Source organism: Mycteria americana, chromosome 11, assembly GCF_035582795.1.
Source record: "Mycteria americana isolate JAX WOST 10 ecotype Jacksonville Zoo and Gardens chromosome 11, USCA_MyAme_1.0, whole genome shotgun sequence".
NCBI classification, from domain to species: Eukaryota; Metazoa; Chordata; class Aves; order Ciconiiformes; family Ciconiidae; genus Mycteria; species Mycteria americana.
In genome coordinates this window covers 11,063,757-11,089,009 of record NC_134375.1, presented here as the reverse complement: position 1 = coordinate 11,089,009, position 25,253 = coordinate 11,063,757, and the positions used below count along the sequence as shown (strand labels likewise).

The 25,253-nt window shown below is 42.6% G+C and overlaps 1 protein-coding gene across 3 annotated transcripts in view; it reads left to right on the top strand.

The window, feature by feature from the left end:
• Positions 1-25,253, top strand: part of GRM7 (glutamate metabotropic receptor 7) — a 314,851-nt gene that overhangs the window by 164,864 nt on the left and 124,734 nt on the right. For all 3 annotated transcript variants that reach the window (XM_075514164.1, XM_075514166.1, XM_075514165.1), the window contains exons 3-4: positions 288-429; positions 1,314-1,468. In XM_075514164.1, coding sequence (XP_075370279.1) covers positions 288-429; positions 1,314-1,468 — 297 coding nt within the window. The remainder of the gene's footprint in view (positions 1-287; positions 430-1,313; positions 1,469-25,253) is intronic.

Genomic DNA, 25,253 nt, shown 5'->3' with positions numbered 1-25,253 from the left:
TGTTTATTTTGCTTTTCTGTGATACTGTTTTTGCCCATCTGTTTAATCCATGACCCTACTCAGGCATGCAGACTGTGTGTATCCCAGTGAGTGGTCTGTGCAAAAAAATACCTGTACGAGTCCCTCAGGAAGCTTGACATGAAGATTAGGTGCTCCGTAAGGGCAGCAATCCAATCGGAGAGTTTCTCTTCCTCCCAGGCTCCCCTTCCAGCCATGCGTATTTCCCACTGCCTTTCCTGTGCTCTCCAGTGACAGAGTCCTTGTCTTCTTTCTTCTTTCTTAAACAGGTGGGCTCTGCATTGCTCAGTCCCTGAAAATCCCCCAGGATCGCAAGGACAAGACCATCGACTTTGATAAAATCATCAAGCAGCTCCTAGAAACTCCCAATGCCAGGGCCATCGTCATTTTTGCCAATGATGAGGACATAAAGTAAGGATGACTGAGGGAATTAATTCATTTGTGCTTGAGAGCTATGCAGAAAAGAGGAAGCAAGTAAGAATACGAATAGGGAAGCGGAAGTGTCTGTTGGTAAGAGCAATGTGGAGTTTACATTGTGGAGGGTAGCAGCAGGCACGGAGGTGCTGCTGTTGCTGCCCTGGCTCACGTGGTGCCCCAGACCGTGCGTCGCTGTAGTGGGGAGACGGGAATGTTGATCAAGGTCTGGAAGCTTTTCTTGTCGTAGGGTTACTCATGCGTTGGAAGGCAAACCTGACCTTACCTCTCAAAGAGGCATTAAGAAGATGCCCCTCTCTGCAAGCTCATGCTACTATGTATTATTCATTAATTCAGAGTCTATTTTATGGCAAGTGATGGTTACTAGTGATAAATTGGCTTGGATGCTCAAGGTTAAACCACACAAGATGCTCAAGGTTTAACCACGTACAACTTGCTCATAAAATAATATAAAGAGTATTTGAAAAGTGTAACTCTCATTTCTCACTTGCCCGTGTTCCATGTTCTCTCTCCAGAATTTTAAATTAGCTTAAAATTGTGATGGCATTGTCAATTGCTGAGAGGCTCGGTTAAGCAAAATGAGATGCAAAGAAGTTAGGATAAAGTTTCGGTAAAGTCAACAGCAAAACTATAAGTTTTAGTGGAATCAGGATTTCAGTCTTAGGATATAGGGTGAATTAAAAGACAGGTCCAGTCTGTGCTGCGTGGATTGTGAGACGGTGTGTTGCAAAATTCCTGAGCTCTGTTGGTTACAGGAATATGCTATTTCTGTTCATTCTGCAGTTGCAGCACACCGTTTTTCCCAAGCAATTATACCTTTAAATATAATTAATTTGTGAACAAAATGTTCTTTTCCACAGGCAAATCCTTGCGGCCGCTAAGAGGGCAGATCAAGTTGGTCATTTCCTGTGGGTGGGCTCGGACACGTGGGGCTCCAAGGTGAGCCCGCTGCTTCAGCAGGAGGATGTCGCTGAGGGAGCCATCACCATCCTGCCCAAGCGAGCGACCATCGAGGGTAAGAGCTCTCTTCTGATTGACTCTCTCTCCCGTTTCTTGAAACGCTGGTGGTACAAAATTGATCGCCCATAATTTTTTCTCGTATGTGTGTTGTGAATAAACGTGTACAGACATGGTATGATACAAAAAGTATAAAGTACATTGAGTAAGTCTTCATCTCCTGAAATTTTCCCAAATGTCTGTGTTGTGTTCCTCGTCTGAAAACTATATGTTATTTCCACAGTTGAGAAGCTACCAACCAGCAGTTGTTTATTCATGGCGAGATTTCAGAGCTTATATTAAGCTGTGGTGATATGACAGGGCCTTTATCACTTAAAAGAAAGTAAACCAAAATGGTCTTAACAGATCATGTATATACATAGGAAGAGAAAATATTTTGCAATTTATGTATCATCTCAGAAGCAGTGGATAAGTTTTCTACTGAAGAATTAAAAATTCATTTTTAAATCGGCAGTTTCCATTTAAACTTAGCTTAACTTTTATTTCACTCAGATCAAGCACTATATTTATTTATACATATTGCTTGTGTGCTTCACAAATATATGTACTTGTACATATGCATGTGTATATAAAAATTATAGGAAACTTTTTTTACATAATCCCTTTGTTTCTCAACATGTCTTTGTGTTCTGAAGTGTTTGTTGTCTGATCTTTCCTCAATTTGCTATCCCTTTTGTCTGTATAGACGCTTAACTGTCCAAATGGCTTCCTCTAGGCAAACAAAACTCGCCAATTAGAGTCTGTGTTCTCTGTAATATCAAAAGTTCTTCACAAGGGGGATGCTCAGTAAAGAAAACAAGGTCCTTGGCTGGCACATGGCTTTGTGTCGGGCAGGGTCTCCAAAGAGTCCTTGAACGTGCTGCCCACATTAAAATAGGTTCTGGTTCTTCACTCACTGGAAGACCAAATATTTGCATTCATTTTTACTGTGTCTACACTACCACCTCATTAGTTATTCTTCTCAGGTATATAATATGCTTCATCCTTTTACATTTTTTAAACCCTGGAGGCATTTTCACATGTTATTTCTCCATAAATACGTAAAGTTGATAGACAATGAAGTGTTTTGTTTCTGAAAACCAGGATATTTTAATAATCTTTTCATACTGTCTGTATTCATCCCTGAGGGTTTCTGACACAGAAACAAAAAGTCTGCCAACAGTACACAGAAATAAAAACTTTCCAAGTTTGTTTGTTTTAAAATATTTTCCTTCTATATTACACATTAGACACATTGGACATAATAGGAAACGCGTGGTTTGCTTTTGGACACAATAAGTGATGGTAACAGAGTGGAAGGGTGCAGGTGTAGAAAGTCAGTTAAATAACAGTTACAAATATCAGTGTATTTAGTGTATCTGCAAAAAAATATGTCCGTTGAGCCCGCAAATATCTTCTTGTCAGTGAATATATTAGACTATTGCCTAAAAGTTGTCTAGTTGCATTTTGCACTTGTAGTCACGTAGATTGCATGATTACTTGTTTGTAATGCTTAAATTACATTTTGCCTATATATATAATTGTGTTCATTCTTCAGGAGCGGCTGCCGTACAGCAGATACATATTTTGAGGTCTGTGTGTTGCACGTTACTTTCCAGAAAGGGAAAAACACTCAGCCAGAAGTAGGTACTGTGCTTGGTCTGAAAGGAGAGGCAGAGCAAAGTGTCCCAGAACAGCGGTTGCACTGTCAATAGCAAATGTTTCCTGGCTGCTCTGTGACCGCTCAGAAAGGTTCAGGCTGGTTCTTACCTTTTTCAGTCCCGTTCATCCATCCCTAATTGCCATCTGTATCTGCCATCTGCTTAGTCCTGTTAAGAGGAAGAGTAAAGGCATGGTTAAGAGCGCAGAGCAAATTCCCATTCTCCTGAAGCAGTTTTCCAGAACTCAACATTTCCCCTTTCAGACTGATTCCGTTTCTGTTTCATCCACTAAGAGAAACATCCAGTGAAATCTGTTACTTACAGAAATAAGTAATCCTTAGGTATTAGCATTTCTTTGCTTAGTGAGGCTGTTATCCATATGGATGGTCTGCCTTTCTTGCATTTAGACTGCTGTATGTTGTTTTGTTTTTCTTTCTGTTGTGGTAATTCCATTTGGCTATGAATCCAGGAGAACTGGAAAGAGACATTTTAATGTTATTCTTTTATCATCCAGCAATGAACATCTGCTTCCTAAAATTTAGTAATGCATTTTTTTGATGAATACATAAAATAAATGAAATAAGAAGCCTTGATTTTCCCTATAAATTGATGGAAACAAACTAAATTAGCAGAATGGAACTCAATTTGCCCTGAAGGACCGTGTCTCGAGCAGTATCCCAGCCTAGCAGTCTCCTTTTTGTGCGGTGGTGTGCAGCAGTGCTGCCGCCTGCCCCTGCGGCTCACGGGCTCCAGGTCAAGGCAACAGTTAAGCACCAGTTTAATTCCCACTGGATTTGGTGAGGACTTCTTTAGTAGAGATGAATAATTGTTTTACTCCTCAAGAGCATCTTCATTTTTTTCTTTCCTTTTATCACTGTGTTAAATAGTCTTTGTAATACTTTAGAAAAAGATTCCTAACAAACTTCACTGGAAGAAGAGAGCACTGCAGCTCCCATACCTTAACCTGAAATAAGTGATACTGCTAGCCTCTTCTCACGGTCGTGGTTTAACCCCAGTCGGCAACTAAGCACCAGGCAGCCGCTGGCTCACCCTCTTCACTCCCAGGGGGATGGGGGAGAGAATCTGAAGAACAGAAGTAAGAAAACTCGTGGGCTGAGATAAGAACAGTTTAATGATTGAAATATTATAATAATAATAAAAATTGTAATGCAAAGGAAAATAACAGGAGAGAGAGGGAGGGAAAAAACCCAGGGAAAAACAAGAAAAACAAGTGATGCAGCCGCTCACCACCCACCCACCGATGCCCAGCCCATCCCGATCGCTGCCTCCCGGCCAGCTCCCCCAGTTTCTATACTGAGCATGACATCATATAGTATGGAATAGCCCTTGGACCAGTTTGGGTCACTTGTCCTGGCTGTGCCCCCTCCCAGCTTCCTGTGCACATGGCAGAGCATGGGCAGCTGAAAAGTCCTTGACCAGTGTAAACATTACTTAACACACTGATGTTTTAGTTGTTGCTATCAACATTATTCTCATACTAAATCCAGAACACAGCACTGTATTAGCTACTAGGAAGAAAATTAACTCTATCCCAGCTGAAACCAGGACCCTGACTCTTCAGGTGAAAAGGTTAGGCTAATAAGCCAGTAAACGTTAAATTGCATTGAAAATTAATGTGCCTGCATATTCAAGTGTATATGGTACACTTTGGATTACCAGATTTTTTTGTCTGTAAAGCTATTGGTCATGTAAGTCATAAACTGAAACAGTCATTATATAGAAAAAGGCATTTTTCAAATAACTCTTCTCCCCCAGCCATGACTCTTCAATTCAAATACAGATGTGAAACGCAGGTGTGTTGGTGTGTTTACACCCATCTACATATATACCATTTGAAGTTCCTATTTTCGGTAACAGTGGGAATATCCCAGCAGCCTCCAACTCCAGAGGGAGTCTAAAGTGCTCCATTTCTTGTAGAATCAGGCCCCAGATACGCACTTATTTGTCTTGATACTTGATGTCACTCTTGGGACAAAATTTTCTTTGCCATAGTCCCATGGGGTGATTTAGGGAATCATTACATGAACTGAATTCATTCATCTTAAGTCAGTCTTAATATAGCCCGACTGTGTTTGATGTAATTATGCTGAAAGGATAAAGTTGCATCTTATTTGCATAATTGCAGTAGACAGTGAGCCAGAGGAAGTGCACACTTAAATAGTAATCACCTCATGAAAAGTTGTGTTTGGAACAAGCTCCATAGCCAACTTAACCAAGTATCAACTAAGTTGAAAGGCTTTGCAAGGTTTTCAGGGAAAAAAAAGCAGAATGTATTTATTTTTAGAACAACTGTGGCAGAAGAATATTGTATTCTGGTTATTGTTGCTTTGAACCCTTCCAAAAAAGGGTTGTGATGGTGTGTCCTCATGCTTAGAGAAGATTACTAAAACATCAGCCCAATCCTGAAACTCAGCATATGCTCAGAGGAACAAGCACAGTGTGTTGCATTGCAGAGCTGCAAGTACCTGTGCTTACGTGTGTAAGAGTTTGCAGTCATATGCCTTATTTTGAATAGTCTTTTACTCAGGGTATATCCTTGTAACATTTTTGTGAAGAGCTATAATGCAACCACAGAGCGAGTGTTAGTGCTGGAAGATGAGAAAAATTAAACAGTTTAAACAACAGACAAAAGCTGTATTTTCTAATTAAAGTTTGAATGGGCTGTATTATTATTATTATTATTATTATTATTATTATTATTATTATTATTATTATTATTATATTCGTTTTACAACAATACAGAAATGATTAACAACTGTGGCTCTGCATGCATTTGACATTCATTAAAACAACAACACAACAGAAAAAAATCCGCAAAAAGTCCTTCTTCTCCAAAATGCATTTGGTAGGATTTTACCTACTGCTGCTTGGTTCCCCAGAAACCCTTGTTCTTCTTCATTCACCTGAATAGGAAGATAAATGTTGCACATGGGGGAGACTCCCGTGTCAGTTTGGTGTTGAAGAACAGAAAGAGTGCCCTGCTAATCATGGGAAGGGTGAAATGCTGCGAAGAGGAGCAAGTGTGAGCTACAGGAGGATTTGGGGCAAGCAAAAGCAGGCTATTATGGAGTAATGACGCTATCAGGATCGTGGTAAAAATGGGAGATGTTGAGGCAAGTATAACAAGTCCCCAAAATTTCAAGTGCAGAGGGAAAATGAAAGCACAGTGGAAAATGAAAAGAAAGGTTGAGACTTCAAAAAACCAGTGTTTTGTTCTTGCAGTTCAGCTGAGCTACTTGCCTTCAGACTCACAAATTACTGTATGTGGTTGTCTTTTCCTTAGGCAGTGATAGACTAAGAGAAGGTTGTTCATTTGTTGCATTTTTCATTTGAAGTCCCAGAAGCTTTGTAGACCATCCAAACCAGCAAGAAACAAAATATGAAAACTCTCCCTAGATTCTCATGGGTTGGACCATCATTCCAGCTGCGGACTTCCCCAGGTGATGGCTGGGATGAACTGCAACCCTATTTCTGTGTAGATGGAAATGAACTCCTTCCACACTAATCTTTTTAATCACAAACTGACCTTTAAGTATTCCGCTGCCACTTTACCTCTTCATGTTTCAGTAGATTTAATAAACTTCAGAGCATTTCCTCCTCTTGTTATCACTACTATACCCAAATCTAATTATACGTTTTAACTGCCTGGGGTAGCTCTCTTTATTACACCATATAGAAGTATATAAGAGTTAGCTGGATGACCCTCTGATTAAAGATGATAATAGTACTGGTCCAGACGTCAATTAAAGTTCTCCCTAGCAGGCAGACTCAAAGTTAGGAGTTCCTAAATTATTTCCCTGGAGGAAGAGCAGATCTTTCTGCCAGTAGTAAGAAAATACCTGTGGCATGAGGGATGGAAAAGCCTGATCCTTTTGGAGCAGGTTTGTGCAGTACTTGCTGAATTCAGTATGGAAAGCATGTCCAGAAGATACGAAAGTGCGAGGAATGGAGTTGGGCAGATTGTCTCGGGTTTCAGAATTATGGTCTTTCCCATTTTTGTTCTTTTCTTTCCCATTTTTTCTTCTAGTCTGAGCAATATCCACACTTCAGATTTTAAATTTGCTTATATCAGTCTGTAGTATCTATTCAGATTAAAAATGGCTCATTAAACTCCTTCAGGAGCGTGGCAGTAGAAAGCATGCATAGTAGGTAGAATTCAGGGTGTTGGTTGACCTTCGAAAAGTGGCTACAACTCGCTGCATGGCTGGCCAGCAATATATTTTTATCAAACGCAGTGTCACAGCTGAAATGAGGAAATAAGCAGCTTTCTTCCTGCAAAGACATCCCTATCGTGCAACTCCAAGATTTATCCTTTCGCCATTGGTCCTGTGCAGACCTGGATGAGGTGCTCAGAGCTTGCCTGGGCATCGCAGTCAGGGTGGCATCCCTGGGCGTCCTCTCCAACCTCAAACCTCTCACTCATGGCTTAGCACAGGAAGAACTAATAGCTGGTAAGCCCTGTTAATACCTGTTAGTATCCTGTTAAGCCCCACATATGAAGTAGTGAAAACTAGTATTTTCAAGAGACAGTAGTGATTTTGGATGCTCTTTTGTAATCTACCCACTCTGATACATTGAGGTTCGCAGGATCTGTAGAAAATATTGAACACCTTCTTTTTAGGAAATATGGATCATAAAGTCCTAGAGATAGAACTAGAAGAGACATAGGTAATTTCTGAAAATCACAGCCATATTTTTAATGAGTCCAAATGCCTCCAGTAGCTCTTAGAAAGTTTCAAAAGTACATATATATAATTTCCATTAATTGAAAATGTCTCTCTATTGAGGGATATCTTAGAAATTGTTTTCTTCTTAACCTCACCTGTAAAGAAGATGAACAACTATCTATTTACCTCTTGCTTTCTGTTGTTCCTATGCCTCTTTTCTGTGAGAACATTTTCGAATTGGGCTGTTATACTGTGGTTCATGTTGTTAGCATCCATGCTACTGACTGCACTTTCAGATATCTGGTTCTTCCTCTAACTTTTTTTCTTTTAAAATAGTCTTCCTTATCTTTCTTACTTATATGTGATCTGTTTTCATGGACACCAGCTCACAGTGAAATGAAACCAAGGAGAGGAACGGCTGTAAGAGAAATACAGAGGCTAATATATACATATATATGATGTTAATTATTTTGAAAGTCTGGCAAAATGCTTTGCCAATGATGAAAAAAAAATATTCTGAGTTCAGAATTTGAGTTCAGAAAAAAAAATAGTCTGAGTTCAGAATTTGATGCAACTAAACAATGGGATTCAACTAGATTTAAGATTAATGATTCAATTCCAGCAAGCTATGGATGTGGCCGAGGTTTGCAATCTTGTGAAACTCTCAGCTGTGAGGTTAAAGGATGGCTCAAATTCAGCACAAGGAAGTGCATAGCTATTTAAAAAAAAATAGAAGCGTTGCAAGTGCTGTAAACCAACATAACTGTCCTTGAATATTTCAGTTGTTTGTCTTCCCAAGAGATGGTGAATCATGTTTTTAATGTTTTGGTTTTATTTCCAACAAGAGCTGATTTGCTTCTTTTTTGTTTGGGCAGTATTAAACCTGGAAAAAAACAATGAAAGAGTAGTGATTTAAGAAAAAATTAGAAGGAAATTGTGTCTCACTATTTAGTGGCTCTCAAATATTTTACCTTCACATCCCCAGTCTAGCAAAGCAAAGGAGCTCAGGGTTCATTTTCCTCTGTGTTAGAGACAGTATTGAATTTTATTCACATTAGTAAATACGGGCATGCTGTTCTGCATCTAGCTATGGCTGCATTTACCCCAGGATGTTTCTCTGGGAAAGATGTGCTTTGTGCAGCACTTACCCACCTCCTCCCCGAACAGAACAGAAGGCTGTCTAACATCTCATAATAATCTTTGTAAAATAGTCCGGTTTGGATTTTTTTTGTTTACAGCCTGGTTTGGAGTCTTTTACAGCGCTCTGTTGTTCTCAAGCTTTTTCTCTGTGTCCCTGGGGCGCAAGTGTGTGCTTTTAAGAGAGTAAGTGAGATGGGAAGATCTGGCTCGGGGGGCTTGGTTCATCCCGGGCTGCGGGGCTGCCGGGACCAGGGGATCGCTGCAGCCTCGCTGTAGCAGAGCCCATGGACACCAAAAGCCAGAGGGGACACCAATCACAAGGCAAAAGACATAAGAGAAGTAGCATGGACCATCACTCCCAAATTTACTCATTCTTTCCATTACCTCCCCTGAATTTTCCTCTCATCTCCTTGCCACCGCCCATCTGACCTGTTTTACTTTTTGCACTGCTGGAAGGGCTCCAGCATCGGTGGACTTGTTCTTCCTTGGCACCTCCAGGTTGGCTGTTTGAGAGCAGTGGGACCAGCTCAGCAATGTTCCCTTCCCTGCACTGCCAGCAGCGGGCTCCAGCGCCTGGGAGGGGGCACACCCCTCGTTTCTGGGGGCTTAAATAGTGGAATTGCGAGCACCAACAATCTGGAAATACACTTCAAGGCCGTTTTGTGTCAGTAGTTTGACAGAGCGACTCTGGTTTGGACACTTACAAGTAAAGTTTGCACAAAGGACAATCTATATAAAGGTTTATTTGCATTTTTTCCCCCATGAGTAAATTGTCTTTACCAGCTTTTGAATTAAAATGCTAAGGGTGTTATGTACTCATATTATTAAGTAAGTAAATACAGAAATGTATCATCTGTTAAGATAAGTTTGTTATTTCATCCCATACATTTTGTCACAAAGATGCTTTCAAATGGCACTTCATAGTCCTTATAGAAAACCTGTTAGCTGGTCAAGTGCAGGTGAAGGAAGAATTTACCTTTTTGTTCTTCCGGACCAATTACACAGTGTTTAAAGTCAATCTACCCACAAACTTGTTGGGAATGTATCTTTACCAATGCTGATGAAGCCATTAATTGAATTTAAATTAATACTGCGGTTACCCGGGAGTCCAAGACACACTCGCAGCCGTGAAAAGTTTATTGCATATTGATTCCAACCTGTTGAAAAGTCACCCTGGGCTTTAAGATTAGCTTTGATTCCTCCCGGCTTAGTGCTGAATTTCATTGCCTCTTGTCTGTGTACATATGGACTCATGCTACAGGAGTGCAGCGTGCAAGGACAGACGGATGGACAGACGTGTGCAACAGGCCAGGCGGTGGGCTGGGCCGAGCGCTGCCAAAGTGAGCGTGCTTTCGCTGGGATGCTTAGTGAGCCAGGCATCACGCCTCGCTTGGCTTATACGCTCTTTCGTGTGCTGCCCGGTTGAAGCGTCATGATGAAAAGTGTGGTGCAATTAAATGTTGCCTTCAATGCCGCTGCATGGCGATGCCCGGTCTCCTGAGGCTGATGGGTACGGTAATGCTGGAGATTCAGGCAAACGGGGTCTGTTCCCAGACTGTAGGCAGAAATGGTACATTCGCTGTGGTGGTGCAGTAGCAATGCAGTGCTTAACATTAGAGGGTTGGAGCGAGGGCTCTGGGGAGAGATTTAGTAAATTCAAACAGACAGTAGCTTAAGGGTAGCATTATTGTTTAATATGCAGATATAGAGAAGTTAAGAAACACAATTTTTATAAAGTTTCAAATTAATGTTACTTTTGTAGTTTTCTTTTAAATGAAGGCATTGAAGCTTTAGGGTTTTTTTTTTTTAAGGTTTTTTTTAGGGTTTTTTTGTTTAAGATTCCCTGTAAGTGTTAGTCACTGAGAAATACAGTCTCAACTGTAATCTCTGTGCCGCTGCAGACTCAAAGGAAATGCCCCATAGCGCTCCAAACCTGAGCTCCCACGAGGGAATGCTTTCAAAAAAACCACATACTGTTGCAAGTCAAAATGTAAATTTCTACATCATTTCAGTGTAGTATTTTGCTAAAGTTACACATCCGGCTGTTTTGTGGTGTTCAGTTATTGGAGTTCTTTTGGGGTTTCTGTCGTGGTTTAGCCCCAGCCGGCAACTAAGCACCACGCAGCCGCTCGCTCACTCCCCCTCAGTGGGATGGGGGAGAGAATCGGAAGAGCAAAAGTAAGAAAACTTGAGGGTTGAGATAAAAACAGTTTAATAGGGAAAGCAAAAGCCGCGCACGCAAGCAGAGCAAAGCAAGGAATTCATTCACTACTTCCCATGGTCAGGCAGGTGTTCAGCCATCTCCAGGAAAGCAGGGCTCCATCACGCGTAATGGTTACTTGGGAAGACAAACGCCATCACTCCAAATGTCCCCCCTTCCTTCTTCTTCCCCAGCTTTATATACTGAGCATGACGCCATATGGTATGGAATAGCCCTTTGGTCAGTTTGGATCAACTATCCTGGCTGTGTCCCCTCCCAGCTTCTTCTGCACCTGGCAGAGCATGGGAAGCTGAAAAGTCCTTGACCAGTGCAGCAACAACTAAAACATCTCTGTATTATCAACACTGTCTTCAGCACAAATCCAAAACATAGCCCCATACCAGCCGCCACGAAGAAAATTAACTCTGTCTCAGCTGAAACCAGGACAGTTTCTTAGGCCGTTTGAAGGTGTGATCTCTTTAGAGTATTAAAGAGAATTATCTGCCACTGCTCAGTGCAAGACACAGCTCATAACCACAACAGCATTAGCAAGGAATTTTATCTCAAATGGGGTTTGAACCAGTACCTTTTCAAATGGCATTGCTGCTTCATAGCAAAGAAATTAGGTAGAAAGCTCTAATTGGACCATAAAGAACGTTGTAAAATAAAGATTTAGGGAGCTTTCTCTTCGGCCCCTTGAAATGAAATAAACTGCTTGCCCAACCTACAACAGACCTGGCTTGCTCAAAATCAAGGTACTTCTCTGGTCGGAGCCAGCTGTTATTCATTCTGTGGGTATGTGTGTGTCTGTCTCTATTTCTGTATTTCGTGTATTGCTCCCAGGGCTTATGTTGGCATTTTCTCTTTGATGTTCATATTTAACTGTTATTTCAGGACACTGGAGATTGTGTGGGTGGTTGTTTTGAGAGAGAGAGATGCGTACACGCGCACGCGCACACACTAGAATGGTTGATGCTGTAAGAAGAGATAATTCACAGAATAATTTTTAGCTATTGATCACTGTTCAGATACATCATCAGTGGTCTTTGTTTTGGGATACCCTGAATTGCATCTTCTGAAGAGCAATTTTCCTCTCAATGGTCTAACACTGAAGTTGTCTGAGCTATCTGTTGGACACATTTGGGCAGAGTATTTCCATCCAGAAAGGAAGAATTTTATTTTTAGAAAGCCTGCTATCTTTGTGTGCCAGCTCCTGATCTGCATGTGATCTGGTAGGAACCTCCAAGCCTTCCTCTGCAGGTTTGCTCTGCACAGAAGGCGTTAATGGGTATCCGTGATTGGAGCGGCTTCACGGGGGAGCGTTTCTTCCTCCACACAGCAGACAGCCATATGCTGCTTTCCAGCATTTTTGCAAGGCAGCAGAGCCAAGGGCAGCTTAGGCTGGCAACCAGACTTTCTATCCTTGCGAGGGGTGTTCAGCAACACGTGGATAGCACACAGCAAGCACATGAAGAAGGCAAAAGACAGTTTCCTATACAACACCCCCAGATTAGGAAATCCTAGTGTTTTCTAATGCTGTTAGTCTTTGCTTCTGTGCAGAGTTTCAAGCCTCATTTGTTGAACGGAATTCATTTTCTGTTTGTTAGTGAAATTGGCAGGATTTCCAGGATCTGGGGAGGGATGAAGCTCAGGGGACCTCACGGGACCCTGCGTGAATGAGCCCCTCCTGGGCCACTGAAGCAGAGCGGGCTCATGGAGAATCATAACAAAATGGTGTTTTAGTTTGGCATTCTGTTTAGGCATAGAAACAGAAGTCAAGAAAAGATTTTACCACCTTCTCCCACTCCCTTAGAGCAGTACTGGCACCGATACCGTGCCAAGCACAGCACTCGCGTTGTGTTTGCCTCCTTGACTCAACCCAGCCGATGCAGGGAGCTGAGAGAATGTTACGGTACCGAGCTGAGAGCATGGGCGGTTTCATTGCTGAAAGAAAGGAGCAGGAGAAGGGAATTAGGGAGGGTGAGCAGTGAGGTGTTCCCGTAGTCCATCTGAAGCATCACACCCTACATCTGCCAGCATGGCAGGGTCCAGATCTGGGGCTGCTTCTGTGGGGATGAGGAGGGAGAGGGAAGAGCTCCCCTCTTCTTTTTGCGTGAGAGTCGCATCTCTCCTGATATTTCTTACACTATAATTTAAGAGGTTAACGCATTTTTCTAGTTCACAGGAAGTATATTTGTCAGAGTATTTGTTTTGCCATTTACATTTCATGTATTTTTCACGTTAAAAAGAAATTGCAGGAGCATTCTGAAATAAGTTCTTCCTGTTTTAGGTAAAAATAGCCATGAATGGTCCCAAATATCTAGTTTTAGAAATGCCATTCTGCAGGAGGGCTGAGGACCACAGATTGTTCCTAATGGAACAGATAATTTTTCATCTCTCATATACTGCTTTGGCAAAGCAGAAAGAGTTTAATATAGTGTGTAGCATTTCCAGTCCAGTGCCTGGTGGACTGCCCATGGATGTTGCAAAACAGGCAATGAAGAATGACACTTTGTTGAGCAGAAGGACTAATGGTCTCCCTTAATGCTTGTTCACATTTGTGACAACTTTGGACTCAAGAAGGAGCTCTGAGTAAGGAGTTTGGGATTAGGTCCGTGGATACTAGGTGACCATTTATTTTCCTTTACAATTATTGCAGTGTTTTAATTTGGGAAGGTTCAGACGCTGAAATAGGGGGCAGTGAAACACAGAATACAAATACAATCTGCTTGTGCAGACTGGTGGTGGAATAAATAAAGGTGATGGAAGAAATAAAAGGTCCAACTATCAGTCTTTTCTACAAGGGTTATTTTTTGCAAGAAAAAATTAAAATAACTAATATATTAGAAATTAAAATGAAAGAAACAAGGTACCCCTGCCACCTGCTAAGTAGCTACCAGTGTAGCCCATTGGAGGAGCATCTGTGCAGGGAGAGGCAGCAGTCAAGCTGGAAAGCAGCTCCTGCTCCTCCCGGCGCTGGGGAGCACCTCCCGTAGCATCGCGCCGTCGGCACCCGCCCGGCCTGCACCTTCACGTGGGGCTCGGGCGGTCATGAAGCAAGGCAGGCTCCTGCGCGGTGGCGAAGAGGAGCTGAGCTGCACCGCACCCGTACTGCCAGCTGAACCTCGCGGCATCCGGGAGGCTTGCTTTGCTATTTGCTGGCTCTCATTTCAGTGAGTCTGTGCTGTTCGTGCCCTTCCCCACCCAGCTGCCCGGAGGGTGAGGGCAGGTACGTATGTTCAGCACGCATCGCTTCTGTTCCTCGGAGAAACTGCACATGTTTTATCAGAAATGTCTGTTAAATCTCATGTGTAATTCATTCATGTATATTAAATCCTCTACCAAGATAACTTTGAGTCTAATCTATTTACAGTAACACATTATTTCCACTCTGCTTTGTTTAAATTCATATATCTCAACATTTCTCTATCTTATCAGCTTTTCCTAATAATATTTCTCTAATATTATTTATTTCTATTGTTTCTCTTCCTCCTTGGGGTCAGTTTTTCTCTGTCTTTTAAAGATATTGAAAGCAAAAGTTCCTAAATTCTCACAAGAAATTTATTTTTCTTTTGGTATTTCTGACTCTGTTGCTACAACCTAAAAAGATTCTTTCTCTAGGCCAGTTAAAATTAGTCTCTGAAATCCTCTATGACTTACTTACTCTTTCCTTTTATTAGCAAGCCATAAAAGAAATACTACCTCGCAATCTCTCAAGCAAAGCAAAAATAACAATGTTTGAGGCTTTCATTTGAGTAAAATGCAAGTATGACATCCCTGTTTGCAAATAGTAAATTAATATGCTTCTATTATACATTAAAAATATATTCACTCTAAGTATTATGTGTTTATTCGCGTCTGTGTTTTCGTGCATGAGTAGCTATTGATTACCATTCTAGTTCTCACCGTGGGGACCTGGAGAAAGATCCCGGGAAAGATCTCTGCAGGCTCCAGCTTCTCTGCTGCTGGGGCCCCATGCACACCAACACACGTGAATTGTGGGTTTCTGAAACAGGCTGAGCTCCGCTGGGTAAGACAGGTTCAGACACAAAAATAAATGTGCTCATTTTAGGAAGTGGACAGAGATTTGAAAGGGTTTTCTTATTTGTGTAGTTGGGTTTTTTTCCTTTTAGTTTGCGTTGTTAATGCTTGGATGATTATAGGCTTTTGAAAGTAATAGTTTAGGAAATAATACACATAATAATACATATAATTTCCTTAAAGATGATACGATGAATGCTAAAGTGCCCGCTTCCCTCATGCTGGGTTTGCAGATCTGCTTCAGGAATGTGTTTTCATTTTGTTGACTGACTCCGTGACAACACTGATGGCCAAAGGAAACGGAAAATAATTTAGAAAAAAATCCTCAGTGTAATCACATATGCTAGCTCTTTAGTAAAGTGAAGCAGGAGTCAATAGATCAATGATCTTGATGTCCTGGTAAGGGTAGATAAACACAAACCTTTTGTCTCATCGTTAAAATATAACGGTAGGATGGTGAAGAACTACGTGTTTGCAAGTAAAGATATCCCTCTGTGCAGTTTAAGGTAATACGTCTTGAAAGTGTAGTTCAGTCTTTGTTTCAGTTACATGACATAGTCCATCTGGAAATTAATTCACTTATGTGTATTCATGTGGTTGCTGTAATGCAGCCAGCGTGCTCCAGTTTGCCTCAGACTGCTACTCCGCTTTTGAGTCTGGAGCGGGAAGGGGATGAAGGATGTGGCCCTGAGAAACACCTGCTTACTATGCGATGGTATTAGATGGAGAGCTTCTGGTTTAGGCTGTCACCGTCCCTCTGACCACTCTCAAACCACTATTAAAACTAGGGGAAGGATAGAAAAAGATCTAGAAAGAGAAAGCACAAGCTCAGTGTCGGAGACTTCAGTGATCGCTCATCCCCTTCAAGGAGCTTCCAGCTGATTTCTGTTCGCCCTCTGTTTCTGCTGCTCCCTACTACTCTTCTGTCTGATGCTGCCTCCAGAAAGGAGCAGCTCTGTCGACTCCTTTGGCAGTGCTGATGAATTACCGTCTGCTGCGCTGAAAGGTGTACAGTGCATTTTGGAGCACAGCGCTGCACTGCTGCCCTCGGAGAGGAAGGCTTGCCAGGGACGCTGAACACTGCGCCTGCCGGCAGGAGGGGCAAGTCCATTGACGTTTTCTCTGCTAGAAAAATTCCATTTTCTGTTGGGTGATGGGGGCTTGGGGGGGCAGGGGCTGTTGGCACAGCCCAAGCCCAGGCGCTGTGCATCCACTCCTGCTGCTGGCTGAGCCACCCTGTGCTGCTGTTCTCCTGCAGCAGCAACTGCTTTTTGAAGAGCCAAAAGCCATTATTCTCTATTTACAGTTCATGCATATGCACAGGTAAGTGGGCCAGGAGCTCCCATCTACACCTGGCATCAAGCTGCAGTCAACCAAAGCTTTTTACACCTGTAGTCTTTCCTCGCTCTTAACTAAGTCAGGACACAATTAATAATGTGATTAATCACCCAAGCTATTTAACAAAGGAGGGCCAGGGAAACTAAAGTTTTCTACTATTCCAGTATCTAAAGATGCAGGAAAAAAAAGAGAAAAAAAACCCCCACCACCCCCCCTCCTGCTCTCTCAGCCCTGCTGGTGGTTCAGCAATAGCTCGTTGTGCATAGTCCTGATGCGTCTCACCTTCCAAAAAGTCATTGTATTAGAATTTGTACAAATGAAGTATGAAGCAAGTGAGTGGCCTCAAATTGATTATTACTGCTGAAAAGAGAATGGTGTAATTGCTTGTGAATAATGATTAAGCTTAATTAGAGTCAGTGTTTTGCTATTACACTGATAATAGCCACCTGTAGTGCCTAGGCTTCAATATATTCTCCATGAATAGGTATGGTACCTGCATCTCTGCTTCTCTATGTTGAGTAGAGTGGATGACGTTCTTGGTTTTCTGCCAGTACAGTATGTACACGAGCACCTGCGATGCAGTAAGTTCCCACAGATATTTCTGAAGTGAAACTAAACTTTTATTTCTTTCTATAATTTCTTTCCTGCGGTACTTGTAGTGGTCAACCTATTCAAAGTAGCCTTCAGTTACCCTTGTAACGAGGAAATACTTTTGATCTATGTTTTCAAGTTTAGTCTGTGTTTCTCAGTTTAATTACCACTTCACATAGCATAAATTTCCAAAGAAAAATATTTTAGGATCTAATGGAAGGAGTTGCTAATGGCATCTGGAAGTTATTGACATCCCTTTTGTTCTTCCACGTAGGTGTGCTGAGGCTGGCACATAGGCTTTGTTGCTGAAGATATTTGCGTGAATTTGAAATATTTGAAATAGTTGAAGAGACTGTTTGTTCTCTGGCTTCATCCCTTGGTTTGTAATGTTTATGGTTCTGTGATGGTTACAGCTTGCTGATGAGTAGCGGAGTCAAGGACAACAGGAAAATGATTGCAGTATTGTGGAAAGAAAGATGTTGAAGATCTTTGTGTGTTAGTATCAGTAGTAAGGCACAGCTGAGGCATTGGGTTAAAGGGAGGCAAAATCTGTGGGGTGGCTGCTTCTGAGCAGGGGGGTTGAGTGTGGGGTGGCTGCTTCTGAGCAGGGGGGTTGAGTGACTGCTGGCTCCTTCCCACACAGGCGTGGTAACGGGCACTTGTGAATGTACGTTGTTTGTGGCTGGAAATGGTTTCTGAGACTTTCCAGGTGCTATAAGGAATTAGTTAAGTCAGAAACTAGGTAGTGAAATAGTCTGCAAAGTTTGTTGGGAGTTTTTTTGGGTTGTTTTTTTGGTTTGTTTGTTTTGGGTTTTTTTCTGGAGATCTAGTGGATTTATTGGACAAAAGCTAGGAAGAAATGAAGCCAGGTTAGCATCTGGGAGCGCATCTCTGCGCCTGGCTGGTGGCAGGGTTTTTCTGCCTAGCGAGATGGTATCCAGCTCGCAGGGGCGACGGACCGCTCTGCTGTGCCGCGGGGGTACGTGAACCAGAGCGCTTCAGCAACCAACTCTGTCTTACGGTAATTTTCAGTAACGTAATGCTACTTCAGTTATTTATGTTTCTCATACTCTGTTGAAGTTTGTATTAAGCAGTTCACTTACATGGGGCCAATACAAAGTTGAAAACAATACTGCAGCAACTTTAATTTGTGGAGTTAAATTGGTGTGCTTTATTTAAAAAAAAAAAAAAAAGTCTAAATCACACCTGAACTCTTTCTTTAATGTCTCCTTAGAATTTAAATTATGTTTTTAGCTTTGGCAATTATTTAAAATGCTGATGTGTCAATCCCCAAAGAGAGAATACTTGTCTCGAGTATTGCCACTTGAAATTTTGGGAAGCCACACAGATGTTCATCTCCTCATTATGGAAATAATGTATTTGGTTAATGTGTTGGTATGAAGAGAGGGGAATACAAATTATCTTGCAACTTGAGAGCCATTTAAAAGTTTCCTTATGTTTAGACTGCCTTATTCGTCTCTACTAAGGCATCTCTGACTAGAGAGGTCCCGCGAATCTGCCAGATTTGGAAGTGCCTCTGCCAGTTGCCAGCGCTGGCTGAGGCCCTGCTGCCCCGTTTCCAGCAGCTCTGCCCTGGCTGGTGCTCGGCGCTGGGGCAGTGAGGTGCCTGGGTTCGGTCTCACCGCAGCAGCCGGGGAGATACCGTTGGATATCGATCTTCTCAGAAGGTCTGTGTGCTGCTCCCTGGGGAGGAGGCTCGCTTGCCTCTGTCGAGCGCTGTGACTGCAGCCTGCTGGCTTCTTGGGTGCACGTCGGAAACGCAGAAAAAAGAGGAGAGGATCCGAGCCAGGAACTGGCCAAGGGCACTTGCCTGGTGGTCCTTAAGGCTGGCCAGGATCCCCAAGGGGATGCTGAATGGGGGGTCGGGTAGCCCTGCAAAATGGCGAGGGAAAAAAAACCAGAGGTGATGAGAGGATGAGGAATGGGTGCCTAGAGGATATTCTGCTCCTGAAATATTTAAATCAAATTGGAAAGCTTTTTTGCTTTCCCTAAAAGATGCAGGGTTTCCAATGGCAAGTACCTGGGGGGAGGCAGGTGTTCCTGTGCGGGACTCCATGGCCTCCAGGCCAGCCCGAGGGATTGTACCATATCCCCCAGCCTCGGAAATCATCCCTGTTATCTTTGTCTCTGTCTTTTCACATACAAGTCTGAGCGCTTGTTCTGGATAGTACCTTGTGCTCAGTTGGAGTGGAAGTTGAAACTTTGTGTTAGCAGCCTCAGCTGAGAAGGCTGTAGAGAGAGGGGAGAGAAGGGTAATTATATCGCTGTCTCGCATCCTAGCACGCTCTGGCTGGATGCCATTATTAAAGCCACCTTATAATCAAGAAGTCAGTTGTCAAAAATCAAGGAAGTAATTTCTTTTTTTTTTTTTTAAAGACTTCAAGAAAAAAAGGAAGGGAAGAATGCAATGGAGTTTTCAGGTAATATTTTCTTAGGGATGTTATCTCAAGGGCAATTTGAAAATAAGACCGGTAGGCTATATAGCAGTTTAAACCGAGGCATGACTTTGCTGCGCACAGCCCGCTATATCAACTCCCCCGGTGCTGTGCACGGCCGGCCTCTGTTGTGCAGGGGGTGTGCTGGCTCCAGCTGACTGCAGCTTGCAGCCCAGCCTTGCAAGGGTCTGCCATGTGTACGGTTTAAACGACGGCTCCGCAGAAAAGAGGCATCGTGTTAAACAGCATTTTGAAAGAGCGTTGTTACTTTCATCTAGCCAGTGTTACCATGTCAACAGTAGAAAAAATATGGCAACTCTTGATGTCTGGTTTGGGGGGGGTCTGTGTGTCTATAAGAATGGGTCTGTGAGCGTGCATATAAATTTTAGGATACACAAATATATTTACACATGCTGTAATTATTCCTGTTGACATGGTAACACTTCAGCGAGGCACACTCAAATATATACAGAGAAAGAAAGAAAATTAACTCTTTATATCGGAGGAATTGAATGCGGTATAAGGAAATAATGCCCGAAACGCAGAGAACCCTGCCGCCTGGGGCTCGGGCCGTGGCCGCCCCGGTGGGTGGGGGGAAGGAGCAGCCCCTCGTGCTCCCCTCCCGCGCGGCAGAAGCCAGGTACGTCTCGGCCTCCGTCGGTACGTGTCTCTCATTCTCCCGCTCCCACCGCAGGCAGGAGGAGGACGGGCTTTGATTTCCTTTCATGTTTTGTTTGCTGGGAAAGTATAACAATGCGACCGAGCATCGATTTGGGTTTTGCAAGTTAATTTTAAGTACGTATGCCAGAACAGCATGGCTGAGGTGTGTGTATTGACCACTGCTGGCGTTATTTATGACTTTATGGCTCAGAACTTAGGTCGTGTATCACAGGATGATGGAAGATTCTTTTACATAGCGTTGCTGTTGGTCCTGTTCTTGGCTCGTCTGCTGAACTGGAGCACGCGTAAGCGGCGGTGTGGGCTGCGATCGTCCGAGCGGTCGGGGTGCTCTGGGAGGCTGGGGTGCCTCACCTCAGCCATCCTCTGCAGCCGCGCCGGGCAGCGGCCGCAGCCTCTCCTCCGCGGGCAGCTCTGACCTTCCGTTTCATTTAGTTTGGCATGTTCGTTATGTGTGCCGATTGATTTTTATTTTTAATTATTGTTAATTATAACCTGTTGAATGTATTGAAGGGTTATTCCCGTTGCTGCATTACAATGTAGAGGGGTTTCTGTATTTTTATCCTCATTTTAAATTATGCAAGCAGATGACTTGAGTTTAAATGCTTTTAAGGATACGCAATGTGCATTTTGTCTGCTGCTGCTATCAAAGGGAAGAAAACCACTCTCATGTTCTGCATTTAGACCTTCTGTATCTCTGATTTTACTGCTCTGCATTATTAAAATGAAACAGGCCATCTGTGGAGCAGCTTCTCCCATTTAGTCAAAAAGGGTGGGAAGGAAGAACTCGGAAAACCAGTGGGAAGAAGACATCAATGCATACAAAGGGATGTAGTGAAATAGTTCGTTGCAAATTAAAAACTGAAATAACAGCTCAGAATTGGGGGGTAAGTGTTATTAATAGGAAAGAGTGATGTGCATCCTGGCCTGTGGGCCTGACTTGCTACTGCTTTGCTCCATGTCCCTGGGTGACACTGTTTAACTCCACTTGAGTTTTACTGCTGCCAGATGAGATTAATGCAGAGCCTGATCTATTTTTCACTAAAGCAGAAAGCAACAGATCATTTCAAGAAGAGTGGGTATGCAAGTGAGAGGGAAAGCAAGCTATTAACTAAGTTGCCTTGTGATATGTATTTAAAAAAAAAAAAGCTTTTGGCTCATCTTCAGGTATGAGGAAGAAAAAGAGTACTTCATGGATAAGGTCCTGGCAAGACAAGTAGCCCATTTCCAATAACTGGGCAGCAGGAAAGGATGAATTACTGGGGGAGACATCCTGCTTCTGGATGTATTTTTAAATCTGTTCTGTTTGGCCTGATTTGGGTGATAATCTTTACAGCAGATACAGATCCTCACTCGCAAGAGTAGGCTTATGTGAGCAGTGTTTCTCCCTTGGCTGGGACTCTGCATATTGCAATTCATAAAAAATTATTCATTCCAGCAGCAGGAGTCGTTTGAATAAGAAGTGGAGTATTCAGCTGAAAGGAGAGCACCATATGCATTAAGCAACCCGGGTGACTTATACCGGTGTCAACCTAGAAAGTCCTTCTGTGGCTGAAAAGCAAAAATCTTATGCGTTATAAAGTCTGCAGTTGTTTGGGGGAAGAGGAGCACAAGCCGCCTTCATCTTCTGCCCCCTAATAACCCTCTTGCTGTTCTGAGGCGTGGATTTGGTCTTTTTGTTGTTCATAAAGAAAACGGTGGGTCCCTCTGGGTTAGAACATCAGCCTCCTGCTCGGGCAAGAGGATGATCCTGATGTCATCCAGAAGACCACGGCAGCAAGAGAAACCAGGGATGGGGACGAGCTCCTTGTTGTGTGTGTCCAGTGCCTGCTGCAACAGGAAAATCTCATCCTCAGCTGAGGCCTCTAGCTGGTATGGCAATAAAAATAACAAATAGGAGAAATAAATTTAGGGTTTTCTACTGTTTATATTGATATAAATGGGAGCTCTGTGAAAGTGAGAAGTGCCTGAGGGCAATAAAATGTAGAATAATGAATAATAATATACTTCTGTATTAACCTTTCTATTACAGCACTGGCTAGACACCACCTAGGTCATGATCTCATTGCCGTGGCAGCTGTATAATTTTATAAAAGTGATAACGATGATACTTAGCCAATATATATCTATTTCCATAATAGAAGCTTTATAGCTTAAAATCCCAGATTTGCCCTAAGTATGGCAAGCTGAATTTCCTTTGTACATGCTTTATATCAAGCTTTATATAAGAAGTCAAATGTGACATCAACTAAAATAACCTTTTTCGCTGTTATAATCAGCAACTATTAAAAAAAGAAAACAACTGCAAAGCATTTTTATGGCATGAAGGAAGTTAATAAAATCACTTAATATTATGGCCTTTTTATTGAGTAAGAAGGTCAAGAAAGTATCTGTAGACTATCTTAACGGCTCCATAATAGTGTGTAGTGTGTGGCTTGGGCAACATAAAAAAACCTGAAAAAAGGCTAACTGTCTTAAAATTGATCTTATCATTCCACACTTAATGCTTTTATCCCAGATTTAATGTCAGTAAATTAAACTATTTTGGAAAATCAGAAAATTATTTGAGTAGCTGCTTTCAACTCACTTGGCATTAGTAATCATAGTAAGTGATGATTTACTAGCTGGGTAAATAGATTTTGTATAATTAGCAATCATTAGTGTGGACATACTTTGGACAAAATAGAGAAGAATAAAAATATCATAAACTGATAAAAATCACTACTCGTATGAAATTGGGTCAATATGTTGTATTTGCTCACAAGCCACGTGGGCTGAGAATGAAAACACTTTAGGCACATGAGAGATTCAGTAGGTCAACAACTTTGTGTTTTAATAGGCTTAATTATTTTCCTTATTAAATAACCCCAGAGCCCTCGAAGTCACTGCTGACACATGAAATAGATGCTTCACAGCGTGTGCTAGTGATTTGCAAAACAAGAAGTGACAGAAGTCTCTCTCAAAAAATATCTGGTTCAATCACGCCGACAGCACATTATCATTGTGGACCTTCATGAGCCGCCCGCCCGCAGCTCACCTCCTGAGATACTGGAAATTTCACTTGGCTGCTGATGATTTCACTGGTGCCAGTTCAGCGTTGGATCCCCTGTTCTAATCCCTCTCTTTTCCTAGGGGATTGCTCTCTTTTGGGTACCTCCCTGCCCTCCTGCACAGCTATCTTTCTCGTCTGCAGCCCGTCCTTTCCCTATCGCTGTGTGCCTGACGCCTTCCCCATGATAAATGCCTCCTCTGTGAACCTGCCTTTCTTTCCCTCCGTAATGCAGCTGACCATGGCAAACCGCATCGTTAGTCTTGGAGCCTGGTTTATCCTCCAAAGCACGTATAATTCCCTCGGCCATCTCTGCCAGGGAAGCTGAGCGTTATGCTTTCAGGCAGAAAATGGGCGACGTGTAACATCAAATGGAAGGAGAGATGCAAGATTAATGTTAGAAATAAATCATTTGGGGGTTTTTTTGGGTGTAAAAAGCAACCACAAGTCAGCGAGCCTCATTTTCTGGTTGAGAATCAAGCCGCTCTTCTAGGCGTCCTCGGCTCTGCGGCACTGTGTCATCCTCTTCCCCAGCAATGCCCTGGCCTGGGAGGACCTGAGAGGGGTTTCTGAGAGTGGAGGGGGAGGCTGGAGGGCTGCGAGTGTTTCCTGGGGCAGGGCTGGACGCGGTGCTGGCACGCCTCTGTCCAGGTGACTGACCGTAAACGGCGCAGAATAAAATGCCCAGAGGAAATCTGACATGCAGAGCCTGACTCCAGCCGGCTGGGGATGAGACACTCCCACCCTCCCCCAGTAATTTCTAATTTCAGTCACTTAAGCACTGCTGCGAACTCCTGTCCTGGTCAAAGGGGTGCGTAGGCTGGCACCGAGAGTGTCCCGCTGAGCGAAGCAGGGAAACAACCAGAAGCGCTCAGGTTTTGGTGGCATCACAGCCAAGTGACGCACGTCCCTCCCCTCGCCTGCGCTTCACCAGCCCTCCGTAGCGCTTGGCATCTGGTCCCTTTCCCCTACTCGCCCCCCCCGCCCCCCCCTTTTTTTTTTTTAAAGTCTGTTTCATCTCTATGTAGTTAATTTATATATTAATCCTGGGGTGGAAAATAAATGAACCCATTAGGTAGTATCATCTCTCTATGTGTAAGAATAATGATTTAATCAAATCACAGTGATTTAAAGTAATAAGAGATTTATTTTAATTTGTAAAATCTCATAAAATAACTATCTATATCTCTTAGAGGTATTTGCTGAAAAAAGTAATTTTCTTAAGTATGATATATGGGGAACATGGGGAAATCACTAAATCTTGTCACGCAAGTGTAGTACTTGGCCATGTACAAGGGTAAGAAGTGATTATTCCTACTTTTACATTTAAGCATCCAGCTCTTTTTGGTTGGGTCATCTAATTCCCTGAGCCCCTGAACCCGAAACTCTTATGTTTAGCACTATGTATGCAAGTTGTCTTAATGTCTTTGGTTCAAAAAGATTACATTTAAGCACAGGCTTAAGTCTGTCATTATTATAGAGAACACGTTTGCCTGTATTTCAGCTTTAGTGTTTATGAACTATATTAATTTTAAAAAAAGTATCTAAAATTAGATATGCATTTCAGATGTCCCTCTGACTCAAACCCACTGACATAGATAGGACTGCTTGTGTTTGCAGGACAGCTTTATGGTACATGGGAAGCATAGAAATAGTCCTGACTGATAAGAGATTTAAGACAGAATTTATGTTTTGTAGATTTTTGAGACAATTGCAAGCACTGGCTTTTTCCAAGAGTTAACAAATTACAGTTCAGTCTGAATCTGGTGAAATGTTACCTAATGTTGCTAATGTTAATCCTGCTGCGATTTCAGGAGTTCCTTCACTCTACACCGACCTGCAAAGGTGACGTACTGTATTTTGCAGTGTGTAACCACGTATTTTTGTCACGTGTGATCAACAATGGAACGAGTGGTGGAGAAGCTCCTATTCATGGACCATTTTTCATTTGCCTCTTCAGAA